The sequence below is a fragment of the Pseudophryne corroboree genome, chromosome 7 (assembly GCF_028390025.1).
Source record: "Pseudophryne corroboree isolate aPseCor3 chromosome 7, aPseCor3.hap2, whole genome shotgun sequence".
NCBI lineage: Eukaryota > Metazoa > Chordata > Amphibia > Anura > Myobatrachidae > Pseudophryne > Pseudophryne corroboree.
In genome coordinates, this window is record NC_086450.1 from 392855278 (window position 1) to 392874419 (window position 19142).

General features: G+C 48.4%; 1 protein-coding gene across 3 annotated transcripts in view; it reads left to right on the forward strand.

The window, feature by feature from the left end:
• IQCE (IQ motif containing E) overlaps window positions 1–19142 on the forward strand; it is a 208346-nt gene that overhangs the window by 10636 nt on the left and 178568 nt on the right. For 2 of the 3 annotated variants that reach the window (XM_063934624.1, XM_063934626.1), the window contains exon 2: window positions 10256–10349. In XM_063934624.1, coding sequence (XP_063790694.1) covers window positions 10296–10349 — 54 coding nt within the window. In that variant the 5' untranslated portion in view covers window positions 10256–10295. Of the gene's footprint in view, window positions 1–9780; window positions 9857–10255; window positions 10350–19142 lie in introns of all 3 variants that reach the window. The other variant, XM_063934625.1, reaches the window with a different exon arrangement.

The window sequence follows — 19142 nt, forward strand, 5'->3', positions numbered from 1 at the left end:
CTCTCAGCTACAGAGTCCCATTGCTTCCAGCATACAGCGTGTCTCTCAGCTACAGAGTTCCATTGCTTCCAGCATACAGCGTGTCTCTCATCAACAGAGTTCCATTGCTTCCAGCATACAGCGTGTCTCTCATCAACAGAGTTCCAGTGCTTCCAGCATACAGCGTGTCTCTCATCTACAGAGTTCCAGTGCTTCCAGCATACAGCGTGTCTCTCAGCTACAGAGTCCAATTGCTTCCAGCATATACAGCGTGTCTCTCAGCTAGAGTTCCAGTGCTTCCAGCATACAGCGTGTCTCTCAGCTACAGAGTCCCATTGCTTCCAGCATACAGCGTGTCTCTCAGCTACAGAGTTTCATTGCTTCCAGCATACAGCGTGTCTCTCATCTACAGAGTTCCAGTGCTTCCAGCATACAGCGTGTCTCTCATCTACCAGCATACAGCGTGTCTCTCAGCTACAGAGTTCCAGTGCTTCCAGCATACAGCGTGTCTCTCATCTACAGAGTCCCATTGCTTCCAGCATACAGCGTGTCTCTCATCTACAGAGTCCCATTGCTTCCAGCATACAGCGTGTCTCTCAGCTACAGAGTTCCATTGCTTCCAGCATACAGCGTGTCTCTCAGCTACAGAGTCCCAGTGCTTCCAGCATACAGCGTGTCTCTCAGCTACAGAGTTCCAGTGCTTCCAGCATACAGCGTGTCTCTCATCAACAGAGTCCCAGTGCTTCCAGCATACAGCGTGTCTCTCATCTACAGAGTTCCAGTGCTTCCAGCATACAGCGTGTCTCTCAGCTACAGAGTCCAATTGCTTCCAGCATATACAGCGTGTCTCTCAGCTAGAGTTCCAGTGCTTCCAGCATACAGCGTGTCTCTCAGCTACAGAGTCCCATTGCTTCCAGCATACAGCGTGTCTCTCAGCTACAGAGTTTCATTGCTTCCAGCATACAGCGTGTCTCTCATCTACAGAGTTCCAGTGCTTCCAGCATACAGCGTGTCTCTCATCTACCAGCATACAGCGTGTCTCTCATCTACAGAGTTCCAGTGCTTCCAGCATACAGCGTGTCTCTCATCTACAGAGTCCCATTGCTTCCAGCATACAGCGTGTCTCTCATCTACAGAGTCCCATTGCTTCCAGCATACAGCGTGTCTCTCATCTACAGAGTCCCATTGCTTCCAGCATACAGCGTGTCTCTCAGCTACAGAGTTCCATTGCTTCCAGCATACAGCGTGTCTCTCAGCTACAGAGTCCCAGTGCTTCCAGCATACAGCGTGTCTCTCAGCTACAGAGTTCCAGTGCTTCCAGCATACAGCGTGTCTCTCATCAACAGAGTCCCAGTGCTTCCAGCATACAGCGTGTCTCTCAGCTACAGAGTCCCATTGCTTCCAGCATACAGCGTGTCTCTCATCTACAGAGTTCCAGTGCTTCCAGCATACAGCGTGTCTCTCAGCTACAGAGTCCCAGTGCTTCCAGCATACAGCGTGTCTCTCATCAACAGAATCCCAGTGCTTCCAGCATACAGCGTGTCTCTCATCTACAGAGTCCCATTGCTCCCAGCATACAGCGTGTCTCTCATCTACAGAGTCCCATTGCTTCCAGCATACAGCGTGTCTCTCAGCTACAGAGTTCCAGTGCTTCCAGCATACAGCGTGTCTCTCATCAACAGAATCCCAGTGCTTCCAGCATACAGCGTGTCTCTCATCTACAGAGTTCCAGTGCTTCCAGCATACAGCGTGTCTCTCATCTACAGAGTCCCATTGCTTCCAGCATACAGCGTGTCTCTCAGCTACAGAGTTCCAGTGTTTCCAGCATACTGCGTGTCTCTCATCAACAGAGTTCCAGTGCTTCCAGCATACTGCGTGTCTCTCATCAACAGAGTTCCAGTGCTTCCAGCATACAGCATGTCTCTCAGCTACAGAGTCCCATTGCTTCCAGCATACAGTGTGTCTCTCAGCTACAGAGTTCCAGTGCTTCCAGCATACAGCGTGTCTCTCATCTACAGAGTCCCATTGCTTCCAGCATACAGCGTGTCTCTCAGCTACAGAGTCCCATTGCTTCCAGCATACAGCGTGTCTCTCAGCTACAGAATTCCAGTGCTTCCAGCATACAGCGTGTCTCTCAGCTACAGAGTTTCATTGCTTCCAGCATACAGCGTGTCTCTCATCTACAGAGTTCCAGTGCTTCCAGCATACAGCGTGTCTCTCAGCTACAGAGTCCCATTGCTTCCAGCATACAGCGTGTCTCTCAGCTACAGAGTTCCATTGCTTCCAGCATACAGCGTGTCTCTCATCAACAGAGTTCCAGTGCTTCCAGCATACAGCATATCTCTCATCTACAGAGTTCCAGTGCTTCCAGCATACAGCATGTCTCTCAGCTACAGAGTCCCATTGCTTCCAGCATACAGCGTGTCTCTCAGCTACAGAGTCCCTTTGCTTCCAGCATACAGCGTGTCTCTCAGCTACAGAGTCCCATTGCTTCCAGCATACAGCGTGTCTCTCATCAACAGAGTTCCAGTGCTTCCAGCATACAGCGTGTCTCTCATCTACAGAGTCCCATTGCTTCCAGCATACAGCGTGTCTCTCATCTACAGAGTCCCATTGCTTCCAGCATACAGCGTGTTTCTCAGCTACAGAGTTCCAGTACTTCCAGCATACAGCGTGTCTCTCATCTACAGAGTTCCAGTGCTTCCAGCATACAGCGTGTCTCTCATCTACAGAGTTCCATTGCTTCCAGCATACAGCGTGTCTCTCATCTACAGAGTCCCATTGCTTCCAGCATACAGCGTGTCTCTCATCTACAGAGTCCCATTGCTTCCAGCATACAGCGTGTCTCTCAGCTACAGAGTCCCAGTGCTTCCAGCATACAGCGTGTCTCTCATCAACAGAGTTCCAGTGCTTCCAGCATACAGCGTGTCTCTCATCAACAGAATCCCAGTGCTTCCAGCATACAGCGTGTCTCTCAGCTACAGAGTTCCATTGCTTCCAGCATACAGCGTGTCTCTCATCAACAGAGTTCCAGTGCTTCCAGCATACAGCGTGTCTCTCATCTACAGAGTTCCAGTGCTTCCAGCATACAGCGTGTCTCTCATCTACAGAGTTCCAGTGCTTCCAGCATACAGCGTGTCTCTCAGCTACAGAGTCCCATTGCTTCCAGCATACAGCGTGTCTCTCAGCTACAGAGTTCCAGTGCTTCCAGCATACAGCGTGTCTCTCAGCTACAGAGTCCCATTGCTTCCAGCATACAGCGTGTCTCTCATCTACAGAGTTCCAGTGCTTCCAGCATACAGCGTGTCTCTCATCTACAGAGTTCCAGTGCTTCCAGCATACAGCGTGTCTCTCATCAACAGAGTTCCAGTGCTTCCTGCATACAGCGTGTCTCTCAGCTTACAGTTACCAGTGCTTCCAGCACTCGTTCAGTGTTCTTCAGCATCGTTTACAGGTCATCTCTCTTTCAGTGTTCTTCAGCATTGGTTACAAGTCATCTCTCATTCAGTGTTCCTCAGCATCATTCACAAGTCGTCACTCATTCAGTGTTCTTCACTATCGTTCTCAAGTCATTGTCACGAACCGGTCTCTTACCTCTGCGGGTTCTGGGGTTCATCCGTTGCCAGTGCGGTTGCTCGCGGTGCTGTGCGCCCGTGTGGGGACACGGCGTGATCAATGGCACAGGTAATGCAGAGTCTGGGAACTGTGAGTGCGGGGACCAAATGGCCTAAGGCACTGCGGTGTGTCTGCTGTATAGGAGGTGGCCATGTTGGAGACCAAATAGCTAATACAGAGCACTTGTGAAAACACCTGTGGGCAGGTGTAAGCCAATCCCGTGCTTGTGCTGCCTTTAAGTAGGCTGGGATTATGTTACTCTGGGCCAGTGCTTTGTTGTATCAAAGCTGTGCTCTAGCTCTGAGCTCTCTCCGTGCATTCCTGTGTGATTCCCGTGGTCCAGATATCGCCTCCGTTCCCAGAGGTCCGTCTGCAGCCTTCACTGCTGAAAGATCCACCGGCTCTCCGCTGTGCTGTCAGTTAATTGCACTCCTATTGGAAATAGTTGGATTCCCAGTGTCCTGCATGAGGTTACCTTGTCAGTCTGCCTATCATTCAAAGTCTGGAGGATTCTGTTTCTCTCAGCTGTTCGTTTGTTCAACTCTGCATTTAACCCATTCATCACCTTGTCTTCTACTACAGTTTCACAGTGATTTCCGGAACCCGCAAGTAACCCAATTCTGTACTTTTATTTGCTATGTTGTCATTACAAGGATAATTCATCACAGTCTCTCAGTTAACTCTCAAAGCTCCATTGCCAATTCTTACAGTTAATTCTCCATGTCTGCATTAACCAGTTAAACACAATCTGCAGTTCAGCATCAAAGCTTGTTTATATTTGCTATGTTGTCATAACAAGGATAATTCTTCAGTCTCTCAGTTAACTCTCAAAGCTCCATTGCCAATTCTTACAGTTAATTCTCCATGTCTGCATTATCCAGTTAATAACATTCTGCAGTTCAGCATCAAAGCTTGTTTATATTTGCTATGTTGTCATAACAAGGATAATTCTTCACAGTCTCTCAGTTAACTCTCAAAACTCCATTGCAAATCCTTACAGTTATCTCTTCATGTCTGCATTATCCAGTTAATCATATTCTGCAGTTCAGCATCAAAGCTCGTTTATATTTGGACAATCCAACATTTATTCATCAGCTTGTTTTGCATATGTTTCCATGAACATTTCTTTTATGTATTTTTGAGTTTTCTCTTGCATATTATTCCTGCAATACTTCAGTATAATATGATGATTAACAACTTGTCAGTTAACTCTTTACTGAATTGTTATTTTGAATAAATATATGAATCGGAACTTTCTTCGTCCTCCCTGCTTTCTTCATAGCCCAGCACCTACACCTGTGGTTGGTCCCGGGTTAACGGATTCACAAAAACACCCGGACCTGACAGTCATCTCTCATTTCTTCAGTATTCTTCAGCACCGTTCTCAAATCATCATTTCTTTCCTCATTCAGTGCACCCAGCATCGTACACAAATTTAAGTAATCTATTAATCCTGCATGAGGAAGACCTACATTCGGCTGTCTCTATTTCAACCCAACTACGGTTCTACTTCCCGACCATCGGAAGAATCCCCGAGTTCTCAACTCTCCCAACCCAGGTCCGTGACATTAACATTGACACAGCCAGTATAAATTTATAGGGGCCGCGTGCCATTACGGGTGCGGGTCTTCCCGGAAAGCGGGACCAGAGGCGGGAGAGGCGCCATTTCCTGCTGCTGCGGATCACAAGGCTGCATGCACGCTGCTCCTCCACAGACCCAGGCTGTTCAGACTTTGTACTAGTATCAGGGGGTCATAGCAAGGGAGGGGGGGGGGGGGTTACATCAGCCTTAGCACCTCTTCACATAGGTAGTGTGGTCCATATACACAGCGATACGCTGCGCTGCTGTGTCTGTGTGCTGGCTTCCATTTTCTCTGTGTCACTCCTGGGGCTCTTTAGGGTCTGTGTGGTGGTATCCAGTGGGTTTCACTACATTGTCACTGTAAAATGATGTCTGCTGACAAAGTTATGTGTACTGCTCGTAATTCTACCCCTTCTTCAGGGGGGTCCCTCATGTGTGAACAGTGTTCATTATCCCCACGGGAAAGCAGCTCACATGCACCTGACTGGTTAGATACATTTAAGGCATGATTCATAATGTTAATTCAGAACTGGCTGCTGCTAGGAAGGAGAGACAGGTGTTAAGACAGTGTGTTGATTGTATGGCTAAAGCTGCAGATAACAGAAAGGCTTCTCAGCCCCCTCTGTTGGTTTAAGATAAACGCTCACTTCCACAAGTGCTACAGTCTGATTCTGACCTGCCTGATTTGGATGAAACAGATGATATGGAGGAGGACAGCTCTCTGTTCCCCGGGGTGGAGGCCCTAATTTATGCTGTGAGGGAGGTTCTTAACATACCCGATCGGGAGGCAGAACCAGATGAAGAATTGTAAAACTAAAATCATCAGCCACGTTTCCTGTGTCAAGGGTATTGAACTGCCCGGCCGGGGAGGCATGGGTGAACCCTAACAAAAAAATAAAAATAAAAAATCCCTCAGAGGTCGTTATCCTCCTTTCCCCTCCCGGCCGAGGACAGGAAGGTATGGGAAAACCCCCCGTCAGTCGATACTGTATCTAGACTGTCAAGAAAATTGGTACTACCAGTACCTGGGGCATTATCCCTGAAAGACCCAGCTGACCGTACAATAAAGACCACTCTCAAAGCAGTATATACAGCAGCGGGCGTCGCACAAGGTCCCACAATAGTTAGTGGTTGGATTTCAAGGGCAGTGGTCAAGTGGTCTGATAATTTTATTAATGGATTTGACTCCCTGCCCCAGCATGAGATCATTACTCTGCTGCGACATATACAGGATGCTGCCAACTTTATGAGTGAAGCTTACCAGCTTTATCCGCAGCAAGAGTTACCTTGCAAGAAGCCATTCAAAACTTTTACTGATGGGAGTAGTGGTCCCAGTACCTCCTCCGTTACGCAACAGGGGTTTTTTACTCCAGTCTTTTTGTTGTACCAAAGCCGGATGGTTCGGTACGGCCCATATTAAATCTAAAAGCTTTGAACCCTTATCTGCGGGTATTCGAATTCAAGATGGAATCCCTGCGGGCAGTGGTGTGCGGTCTGGAGGAAGGAGAATTTCTAGTCTCCCTAGACATCAAGGATGCTTACCTGCACATCCCTATGTGGCCTCCTCACCAGTCTTACCTTAAGTTCGCCATCTTGGACAGTCACCTCCAGTTTCAGGCCTTACCCTTTGGTCTCTCCACAGCTCCAAGGGTCTTCACGAAGGTCATGGCGGAGATGATGCTACAACTGCGCAAACTGGGGGTCAACATTGTCCCCTACTTGGACGATCTCCTGATAAAAGCAGTGTTTAGGGAACGTCTGCTGCAAAGCATCGTCCTGACCACTCATCTGCTGGCGGTTTATGGATGGATCCTAAATTTTAGAAAATCTCACTTGGAACCATCCCAGCGCCTTCAGTTCCTGGGGATGATACTGGATACGGTGTCTCAGAAGGTGTTTCTCCCTATGGACAAGGCTTTAGCTCTCCAAGCTATGGTGCGTTCAGTGCTCAGACCCCGCAAGGTCTCAATACATCTTTGCATACGCTTGCTGAGCAAGATGGTGGCCGCATACGAGGCAGTCCCATACGGCAGGCTTCATGCCCAGCCTTTACAGCTGGAAGTGGTCAGGGTCTCACCTGCACATGCATCAGAAAGTGACCCTGTCTCCGAAAGCACAGATTTCTCTGTCCTGGTGGCTACAAGTTCCTCACCTGGTGGAAGGCTGGAGTTTCTGTACCCAGTCGTGGATTCTACTGACAATAGATGCCAGCCTCTGGGGTTGGAGGGCTGTGACTCAAGGGGCACAGTTCCAGGGATGGTGGTCGAGTCAGGAATCTGCACTACCGATTAATGTCCTGGAACTCAGGGCAATATACAATGCCCTTCTTCAGGCTTCCTACCTTCTCCAGGATCAAGCCATCCAAGTACAGTCAGACAACGCCACAGCGGTGGCGTACATAAACCGACAGGGAGGAACATGAAGCAGAGCAGCAATGCGAAAAGTGTCCAAGATACTCCTCTGGGCAGAGGCCAACGCAAGGGCCATCTCAGCCATATTCATTCCAGGGGTGGACAATTGGGAGGCGAACTTCCTCAGCAGGCACGACCTCCATCTGGGGGAATGGGGCCTTCATCCTCAGGTGTTTCAACAATTGGTTTACCGGTGGGGGTGTCCGCAGATAGACCTGATAGCTTCTCGTCTCAACAAGAAGCTACGCCGTTACTGTTCCAGAATGAGGGATCCGCAGGCTGTGGCAGTGGACGCACTGATGAACCCATGGACTTACCAGTTTGTTTACCTGTTCCCTCCAATCCCACTCATTCCAAAGGGTCTAAAAAGACTCAAAAGGGAAAGCGTTCGAGCAATTCTAATTGCCCCGGATTGGCATCGATGGGCCTGTAACACAGACCTCCTGACCATGTCTCTGGAGGAACCCTGGCCTCTGCCGCTTCAAAAGGATCTTCTACAACAAGATGCATTCGTCTATCCAGACTTACAGCGGCTACGTTTGTCCGCTTGGAAGGTGAGAGGGAGATCCTAGCCAGAAAGTGTCTCCCTTCCAAGGTTATTTCCACTATGGTACAGGCCCGGAAGGTGGTTACATCGAAACACTACCACCGTATCTGGAAGAAATATGTTTCTTGAGGAAAGAAAAGTTTCTACCGTGGAATTTCGGATTGGTCGTTTTCTGCTTTTCCTGCAAGCAGGTGTGGATATGGGCCTACGGTTGGGCTCCATCAAAGTACAGATTCGTCTCTCTATATTTTCTTCCAGAAACAACTTACATTGTTGCCGGAGGTGCAGACTTTCCTGAAAGGAATTCATCATATGCAGCCACCCTTCGTCCCTGCCAAGGCTCCGTGGCATCTAAATGTGGTTTTGTCCTTTCTTCAATCGGACTGGTTTGAACCGTTACAGAAGGTGGAATTGAAATTTCTCACTTGGAAGACTGTCATGTTGCTGGCATTGGCGTCTGCAAGACGGATTTCTGAATTGGGGGCCTTATCCTGCAAGAGCCCGTACTTGATTTTTCATGAAGATAGGGCTGAGCTCAGGACCCGGCCTCCGTTTTTGCCTAAAGTGGTGTCAGCCTTTCACTTGAATCAGCCGATTGTAGTTCCACTGTTGGCTGACATTTCTGTGGGCCCAGAGTCCTTGGATGTGGTGAGGGCTCTGAGGATTTATGTCAAAAGGACGGCTCGATTGGAAATCTGACTCGGTGTTTGTCCTTTTATGATGCCACGAAAATTGGTCAGCCGGCTTCTAAGCAATCTATTGCTCGTTGGCTCAGGTTGACTATTCAACAGGCCTATACTTCGGCGGCTCTGCCTTTGCCGACGTCTATTCAGGCCACTCGACAAGGTCGGTGGGTTCTTCCTGGGCGGCTGCCGGGGTGTTTCGGCTTTACAGTTTGCCGATCTGCAACTTGGTCTGGTTTGAACACTTTTGTGAAGTTCTATAGGTTCTACAACTTGGCCAAGGAGGACCTTCAGTTTGGTCAGGCGGTTTTGCAGGGGTCTCAGCACTCTCCCACCCGTTTTGGGAGCTTTGGGACTTCCCCCACGGTACTAAAGTACAGTTCCCCAGTATTCACTAGGACGTAAGAGAAAATAGGAATTTAATACCTACCGGTAATTCCTATTCTCGTAGTCTGTAGTGGATACTGGGCGCCCGCCTCAGTGCTTCGTATCCTGATTACTGTATGTAAGTGTTGGTTGGGCCGCAGTTGCGGCCCCTTTACTATGTTGGATTAGCTTTGCTGTCCTTGTTATGCTGGTTATCGCTATCCTCTGTTCGGTTAGCGCTCCTGTTAGTTTGGTTGTGTGTTGCCTCACCGCTCTTGTATATGTTCTTCTCTCATGGTATGTCTGTCTCCTCGGGCACAGTTTTCCTAGACTGAGTCTGGTAGGAGGGGCATAGAGGAAGCAGCCACACACATACACACACTAAAGGTTTTTAAAATGCCAGGCTCCAGTGGACCCGATCTATACCCCACGGTACTAAAGTACAGTTCCCCAGTATCCACTACGATCTACGAGAAAAGGAATTACCGGTAGGTATTAAATTCCTATTTTTTGAAAGCATGCTTACTTTGCTGATTTGTTTTCCACACCTGCCTAAAATTTTTGCACTGTAAGTATGTGTAATTATATCATTCACAGTGGAAGCCTTGTGTGCACCCTGATGGCTCTCACTGCAAGGGAGATGGAACAAACTTATGAGAGGAGGCTTGACTGGGTAAATATGGGAGGGAGGAAGGGGGGGGGGGACACAACGACTGACAGGGGGAGAAGATGGGAGAGACATAGCAAATACAGAAGAGAGGGGGTAGGGGATAGTGGAGGACAGGATTGGATGGAGCATGGATGGAGATCGTGACCTGGCATATGCTGAAAAAAGAAGTGAAAAAACAAAATAATTATGATGCAGTATTGTGTTCTGCAGTACATTTATATGGACCGCTCATACATTTAGACAGGCAGCTGCAGAAGCTAACTAAAACACTTGTTGGCAACATTCATTGGGGATTTCTATTTCTTACTTTGTGTAAAATGTGCGTAAAATACAGATACCCATGTGACGGAATACTTGGGGAAAATATAGTATGTTAAGATCCTTTTGTCTTTACACTCACAGGACTGCATTTTGTGATATTCCCAGTAGCCCACATTAAGCAATGTCTTGGCTATCCAGTGAAAATGGGATTGAAGCTGAAGAACTGGAGGATGTGGTAAGTAACCAGACGAGTTCTTGTCCCGTTACTGTGCTTTATGAAATTGCTGAAAGTGTTCTTGCTTTTTCACATTTATCTTCAATACAGTTTTACTCATGTATATATTTAGCACATGTCAATAAATGAGATTTGGCTACATATGTGTGACATATCTTCCAGCATTCCTATTCGTCAGTCAGGACATGTAACGTTAATCCTATTATCTAAACTAGTCCCCAGTTCACCCAAACCAGGGTGGGTCTGCCCATTTCAGGAAAATCCATGCACCTTTGACCTGGAAATAATGAGTGCCCTGAGAAATTCAGGACTTTTGGCGGGTGTGGTGCTCATGCCATGTAAAATGCAGGGAATCACCGCAGTACTGTATTGGGTCACAGTGGATATCACTTTTACAATTGGCACCACATAGTCTTATGTTTGTCCTGCCATGCTTGTCAACTTCCCATGGTGTAAACAAAGAATGTCTAGCTTCCAAATGCTTGATTTCTGTACAAAGCAAAACCCCCACCAAAAAACACTTGTCACACCAATAATAAAATTATAAAAATACAGTGTATATAAATGTAAAACATATGTAAATGAAAAAGAAGAATGAGACTTAAGGTAAAATTGTACATTAAAAACCTAACCTTAGGGGGCGTGGCCTGGCTAGCATAGAGGAAGGTCGGGTCTCTGCTGAGCTCCGGCTGGCACTGTATTAAAACCCACTTTTAGACCAGATTTGGAGGCCCACCGACAAGGGACTAGTCCCCTAAGCCCCACTACACCCAGCACCTGGAGGAAGAAGCTGCGGAATCGGGGGGGCCCTGCGTTGCCCCCTGCGGATTGCGGCCTACCTCCGCCCCAGAAGCCGGGGCCTCGATTTTGGAGCTGCGCCGGCGTTTCCTGGGACCCGGTTCGGCGACCCTGCAGACTCTCCCACCCACCTGAAAGGCTCTCCCTGGCACTGGGGGACTCACCCACCGGGCGCTGATCCTCACAGGAGACCAGGGACCAGACGATCGGCGGGAGGTAAGGGCCGAGAAGTGTCTGGCTGGCAGCCGGCGGCCATCTTGCGGTTGGCGCCGCCCGGCCTTTAGACTTTACCTGGCCGATTCCCGGCCTCTCCAGGCGCCTGCCCTTCCTCCCCCGTCTCACACAACACTGCTAGCAAGACCTAGCAAGATCTCTTCCCCCGCTGGCGGGGATCGACGACCGGGAGTCCTCCGGTGGGCCTAACTCTCACTGATAAGCGGCGGCCATCTTGGGACTGGCACAGCACCCATCTCACTCCCTGACTGGTGCTGGCTGTAACTAAGGCTCCCTCTTGTGGCGAATACTGGTATAGTCAACTCAGCCACTATACTTATATCTCTATAACCCTGCCTGTTCTCATATCTCCTGAAGCCAGCACCTACTCCAGAGAAAGGCCGGCGGAATAGCTCTAGCGGCTGCGTGCGGCGATTATCATACCCCGCACCCAACACTCAGACCACCCCAGACACCACGAGATCGGAGACCAGAAGCACTCCCACTACCCTTGCCGCACCACCCTCGGGACAAAACCAGATCCCTTACTCCTCTGGATTAACAGGCCTGATTGTCATCCCGCCCAGCTCAGATCTGTTCCTGCAATCACATCCTCCGGCTTTATGACCTCAGTGACCTCCACAATGTGAGCGCTCTCTAACCTGTCTGTCGCCACTCATGCTTGTCTAAATAACACGTAATATCCATCAATGTGACTGAGCACCCCTGTTTCATTATTACCAGCCGATTGGACCCTCCCCTGAAGCACGTCTCTCCGAGTACTCTAAGTGCGCTGCTACTGACGAGAAATGGCTCCTACAAAAAAAAAAGGAGACAATTCCCCCGAAAGTCGCCTACCCCTCGCGAAAATCTCTCCAAATCTCCCCGCTACAAAATGCTCCTTCCCCCTCCGCCACACTGGACCCCTTGGGATCTAGTGTCCTGTCCACAGCTCTCTCAGTTTCGGGAGTGGACTGCGAGTCGGATGCCCCCCTAACCGTGAGATCCCTCTGCCAGATACTTTCCGCCTTCAAGTCTGAACTCTCTAAAGATCTGACCTCTGCCATCCGTGAGGTAAAAACTGAGCTGATATCTCTGGGAGATAGGACGGATCATTTGGAACGCAAGATGGAGGAATTGGTTACCTCCCACAACGACCTACTCTCATCTCACGATCGCCAACAACAAGATCTAGATCAATTCAAATCCAAATTGGCAGATATGGAGGACAGATCAAGGCGGAACAACATCAAAATTCGAGGCATCCCAGACTCAGTCACCAACTCTGAACTGGAAGCCTACGCCACTGTCCTATTCAAGAAACTCCTCCCAAAGGCGGATCCCTCTGAACTCCTGATTGACCGCATTCACCGCCTCCCCAGACCCCGAACTGTCTCATCCGACCTCCCTAAAGACACCCTCCTTCGAGTCCATTTCTTCCCAGTTAAGGAACGCATTATGAGGGCCGCTAGAGAATCCAAAAATTCAGACACTCTGGGGGGACTTCAGTTGTTCCAAGATTTCTCTGCCGCTACCATAGCAAAGAGACGTGCTTTCACCCCTATCACCCTTGCTTTGAGATCCCACGACATCCACTACCGCTGGGGATTCCCAGTTAAACTGATAGTCTCGTATGAAGACTCGACCTACATAATTTCCTCCCTAGATGCAGGTGTGAAATTATTGATGGACTGGGACATTTCCATCTCGAAGCCGTCTTCATCGTCTCGTGCTGCTAACGTCAGCCATGATTGGACGAACACCTGAATCACTGGACTGCCGAGCTGGGTCTTTTCGGAATCCATGCACCAAAACCTCCGAGTCATGGAGGCTGTAGACCTCCTCCCCCCCTAGTGTGGGGAGTTGAAAATATCCTTATTATGCTCTTTTCTACAAATGCAATGTTGTGCCTTATTATAAGTTTGTTTTCCAGGTCTATAAGTTACGGGGTTACTCCCTCACATGTTGTTCAACTGTTGTTATATCTTAAGGGGCGACACTTTGCCCAGTTATTTACTGACACGTACTAATTACCTGCCTATGCCCTAGGGTGCATATGTTTCCTAATTAGAGAAGCCTTCAATAGATGCCTATGCCCTAAGGTTACTTTCTCAGAAGTTGTTTTGGAGTGGCGGCGCAGGTTAATCCAGCCCGCCTTCACCTTTTTCTGCACTACTGCATTCCCCAGAATTTTTTTTTTCCCTTCCCCTGCAGTAGTCATGCAGGTCCAATATACCAGACCTTTTCTTTTCGTTGTTTACCTCTTCCTCTCCTGTTTTAAACCCGACCCATACACTTCCCGCATGCTCCCCTCCTCCTCAAGCTCCAGACTTGAATCATATCCCTGGCTACCAGTGCCTATTAGCACTCGGAGCAGATACGCTCCAATAGATCTCCATAGACCCCTCTTTCTCATGTCTAATATAGACTTCCAATGTTGAACCTTATATCTCTCAATGTCAAGGGACTGAACTCTCCCAACAAACGTAGGCTGGCCCTCTCCTTCTTCCACCAGCAAAAAGCTGATGTCGTAGCTTTACAAGAAACCCACTTCTCTTCTGTCAATCCCCCCCTCTTTAAAGACAGCCATTTCCCAGTGGGGTACTATGCTAATGGCCCATCCAAAAGAAACGGAGTAGCCATCCTTTTTAACAAAAATGTCTCCTTTTCCCTACACTCTCAACTTTCAGACAAAAATGGCCGATATATTATCATAACTGGCCTCCTCAATGACAAACCGGTTACCCTGGTATCCCTATACGCTCCTAACTCTAACCAGGTCCCCTTTTTGCGAAAATGATTCCTCACTATACGGAATGCTCTAAGGGGATCTTTGGTAGTTTTGGGGGACTTTAACCTTGTTCTAGACCCTAAATTGGACAAGTCCCGCCAATTCCCCCAGCCTGTTCCAACCACTATCTCTGGCCCCTCCCTGGCCTTCCGCAACCTGCTTGCAGAATTCGATTTATACGATGTCTGGAGGACACAATTCCCCTCAGGTCGAGAATACACATTTCACTCCCTTGTCCATAACTCCTACTCCAGAATAGACCTGATTTTATGTGATAAATGGTCTCTCCAGAGAACTAATAACGTAGATATCTTACCAATCACATGGTCGGACCACGCCCCAGTTCTCTGGAAATGGAACCTTCAGGGCAACTACAACCCTCCCCGACAATGGCGCCTTTATCCCTACCTACTAAATAACCCTTTGTCTAAAAAAATAATCTCTGACTCTATTGACTCCTATTTAACCACTAATTCTCCCCAAGATACCTCTCCTATCAATCACTGGTGTGCTTTTAAAGCCGTCACCCGTGGAGCCGCCATTCAGGCCGGCGCCACTCTCAAAAAACAAGCCCTTCAAAAGCAGAAGACTCTGGAGGCTGACCTGTTAGACCTTGAGACTAAGAATAGGGCCCATCCCTCCAAAACACTTAAAACTGAGATCTCTAATGTCCGAGGACAACTACAAAAGCTACTCCTCGCACGCACCCAAGCGGCCTTGAATAGAATGCGCCACAAGTTTTACCTGCTAGGAAATAAAACTGGCAAAATGCTTGCGCGCAAACTCCGCGTTCAGCAAGCCAGAAATAGAATTAAATGTATTTATTCTCCCACCAAACAAAAGATCTTGAACCCAAAAGATATAACGAACCAATTTGCAAGCTATTACGCCAAATTATACAACTTAACAACTGACCCGTCCATCCCACAACCCTCCCCTCCGTCTATTTCGTCCTTCCTAGATGACCTTTCCCTCCCTACTCTTACGCAGGACCAGCTCTCTTCTCTGAATGCCCCTTGGTCGGCGGATGAAATCTCTACAACTATTAAATCCACACCCAGGAATAAAGCCCCCGGCCCAGATGGCTTTGTCTCTGACTTCTATACTACTTTCCATGACGTCCTTTCTCCCCTCCTGACCTCGCTATACAATACATTCTCAGATCGAGGCTCCCTTCCCCCAGAACTCTTAGAAGCGCGTATTGTTACTATTCCTAAGCCCGGCAAAGACCCCGCCCACGTACACAACTACCGACCAATAGCGCTACTAAACTGCGACATCAAACTATACGCCAAAATGATTGCAACACGCATTAACAAATTCCTACCCTCACTGATACACCCGGATCAGACTGGCTTCGTCCCTGGGAGACAAGCGTCTGACAACACACGTCGGGTCTTCAACCTGATAGACTCCCTATCTGAAGACCAGGGCCTTCTCTTGCTTTCGTTAGACGCAGAGAAGGCTTTTGACAGATTGAACTGGACATACATGCGCCAAACCCTCCTTAGATTCGGATTTAGGGATCGTATCCTTTCCTCTATTTTAGCGTTATACAGCTCCCCCACGGCCCGGGTGTTCAATGGAGGCTTCCTATCCGACCCTTTCCCTATTACAAATGGCACCAGGCAAGGCTGTCCCCTATCCCCCCTGATCTTCGTCCTATCAATTGAACCCCTAGCAGCTAAAATAAGAGACAATCCCAACATTCCGGCGATTCAGTTCGGTTCATCCCTCCATAAACTGAGCCTCTTCGCAGACGATGTCCTCCTATTTATCTCCAACCCCACTACAACGCTTCCAGTCTTACACTCTGTCCTAGATGCCTACAGCCTCGCTTCTTACTATAAACTAAACACTACTAAAACGGACGCCCTCCCCTTCAATTTATCTCACTCCACCCCAGCACTCCAAGCTACCTTTCCATATAACTGGCGAACTCATACAATTAAATACCTGGGTATCAACATCCCTAGCTCCACTACAGACGCCTTCTCTGCCAACTTAACCCCCTTGATGAAGTCATTAGAAGCACTTACGAAAGCCTGGTCATCCTATGAGGTCTCTTGGCTAGGACGAATGGCGGCATTTAAAATGTCCCTACTCCCTAAACTAATGTATCTCTTCCGAACTATACCATACCCCTTCCCAAAGAAAGCCATCCAAACCTGTTCCTCTATCATGACTAAGTATATCTGGTCTGCAAAACCACCCTCAATGGCTCTTTCAAGAATGACCTTGCCAAGAGCGTTTGGGGGTCTTTATATACCTAATATTCTTCTATACCAAGAAGCCTCCCTCCTAGCCCCCATTAAATACTATTTCTCAACCCAATTGCACACTGGTTGGATGGAGCTGGAGCAAATTCGATCAAACCCAATCCCCCTAGCTGACCTTTTCCGTATCCCAAAATCGCTCCGACCTACGCAACCGTCCCTCCTTCCCTCCACGCAAGCTGCTCTACAAACCTGGGACTCCCTATCGACCTCCCTAACATCGCCCATTTCCCATATTTCCCAGATATCCATCACCACATTAGCATCGATGATTCCACATCTCAACCTATCCAAATGGAGACGCGCAGGAGTATTATCCCTAGGAGACCTCCTCGATGGACTTTCTCTAAAATCTTTTTCTACTCTCCAGTCACATTACTCTCTTCCAGCTACAGAACTCTTCCACTATGTGCAAGTAGCACACTGGTGGAAGACGATTCCTCCTACCTACGCAACGCTCCACACATCCTCACATACTCTCTTTTCTCGTCTCTCCTTACCAGATTCCAAAGGCGACATCACATACTGGTATAAACTTCGGATTACCCCTACCTCTCCTTCCAAGTCAAACGCCCAAAAGAAATGGGAACAGGACCTGGGAAAAACCCTATCTCCAAACGACTGGCGTCAAGTCTTTTTAACCTCGCACTCCATGTCCCAGTGCCTAAACCACACTGAAATGCATATTAAACTAGTGAACAGACTATACCAAACCCCGGACCGAATACATAAATTCTGGCCCTCTCACAGTAATAAATGCTGGAGACTATGCGGCTCGGTAGGACATGTCTTCCACATATTCTGGACGTGCCCAAAGATCACTAAATACTGGTTAGATGTATTTGAGCTAATAAACAAAGTTCTGTCCACCCACCTAGCTCCAGACCCAACTCTAGCATTATTACAAGTCGTCCCCGCTTCAGTAACGCCACCTGCCAGATATGTCCTGGGCCACATCCTGATAGCCGCTCGAGCAAACCTAGCCCAAATGTGGAAACAGTCCACTCCCCCTACCCTGCTAAGAGTTATACATAAGATAAACCACCATTTCCATATGGAGACAGATCCAGCTTCCTCCTCCCCCAACTTCTCTTCCCTCAAAACGCGCTGGCTCGCGTGGCAAACCTTTATTTCCTCGATTGAAGGGTCTCAATATCTTCATAAATCCACCTCACCCCCACTTAGTCCATTCGGGATCTAAAATACAACACCTATCATCACACCCCCCATTACCTAGGCAGTTACACCTTCCCCTCCCTGTTAAGAGTCGACCCCTACTAGGTCTCCCCCCAATACCATCTTCTAAAGCGTACCTATAACTTCTGCTCAACAGGATTAGGCCACTACTACCTTACTGCAATGTATAGTTTTTCTACATGTCCCAACTTCTCTGTTCTCTGATGTATTATGTATACAAGGCTCCGATGTAACACTCCTCCAATTCTAGTCTGGACCCCTATTCTCCCCCCCCCCCCCCTCCCTCTTTCTTCTACATCCCTACCATACCGACCCTTACGCTGTGTTGATGTATCACCCCCCCTTTTTCTTCGTTCTGTACCCCATAAAAATGTTTATCTTTTCAATAAAAACTATTGATTCAAAAAAAAAAAACCTAACCTTAATGTTAACCTTCTTTAAATAAATCTATATTGACGATCATACCAAATGAGCAGTGAATGTTGGAACTGAATGCAATTTTATATAATGAAGAAGTAACTGAAGTACCCGATATTGCCTAGGTTTAAATTTGAAAGCTATTAATATCCCTTTCAGACTGCCAGGTATGAACTCAGGTTATTGGCACATGTCCACGCATAACCCGTGCTCATGTGCGGTCTAAAAAGGTGCCAGGGGTAAATTACTGGGTCAAGCGAATGGTATTTCAACCCTGATAGCGAGCAGGTGTTCAGCCCAGCTCGCTAAGCGGTGTTAACGGGAGCCGGGTCGATGCAACCCGTTTACCGTTCACTGTGTGTGTACGGGCGCCGCTTAGAGATCATGGGGTCTATTCAGTTGATGTTGGATCCTTTCCAATGAAAAGGATCCGACAATTCAGCGTACAAATTGTGGCCAGATCCGACAGGTTTGGCCGTTCCCGACAATGCCAATCCGACTTTCTCCAGCATCCATAAGGGATATTGGGGGAAACTAGTACGATAGGGTATAGACTGGGTCCAAAGGAGCCAGTGCACTTTAAATTTGTTCAACTGGGTGTGCTGGCTCCTCCCCTCTATGCCCCCTCCCACAGGCAGTTTAGAAAAAAGTGCCCTTAGGAGAGGATGCACATCTCTGCAGCTCCAGAGAGTTTTTTTTAAATTTAATTTAAAACTTTTATTTTTTTTCGGTATGCTGTCTGGGCAACAGCTTACCTTCGCCGTGGGAGTTAGGGGGGCGGTCACCGGCCTTGCGAGGTGCAGAGCCACTTCCCCACTGCAGGACCACCGTCCTGAGGGGCTTTTTGTTCAGCGGGGCACTGCGCCTTGGCTGTCACAGCTGCAGCACGCCGCACACCCCTAACGCTGCCTGAAGGTGACATTGGTGGTGAGTACACACCGGGTCCCCGGTTCAAAGTGCGGCTGACCACGGGCGCGCCGTACTGGACCCTCCCTGGGGGGGTCCCGTTAGGATCCCCCGTGTGTACATTGGCACAAAACTGCTTACTTGTGTGAGGCTTTAAGCTTATTTGGAGACTTTGCCAGTATAAATAATATGTAC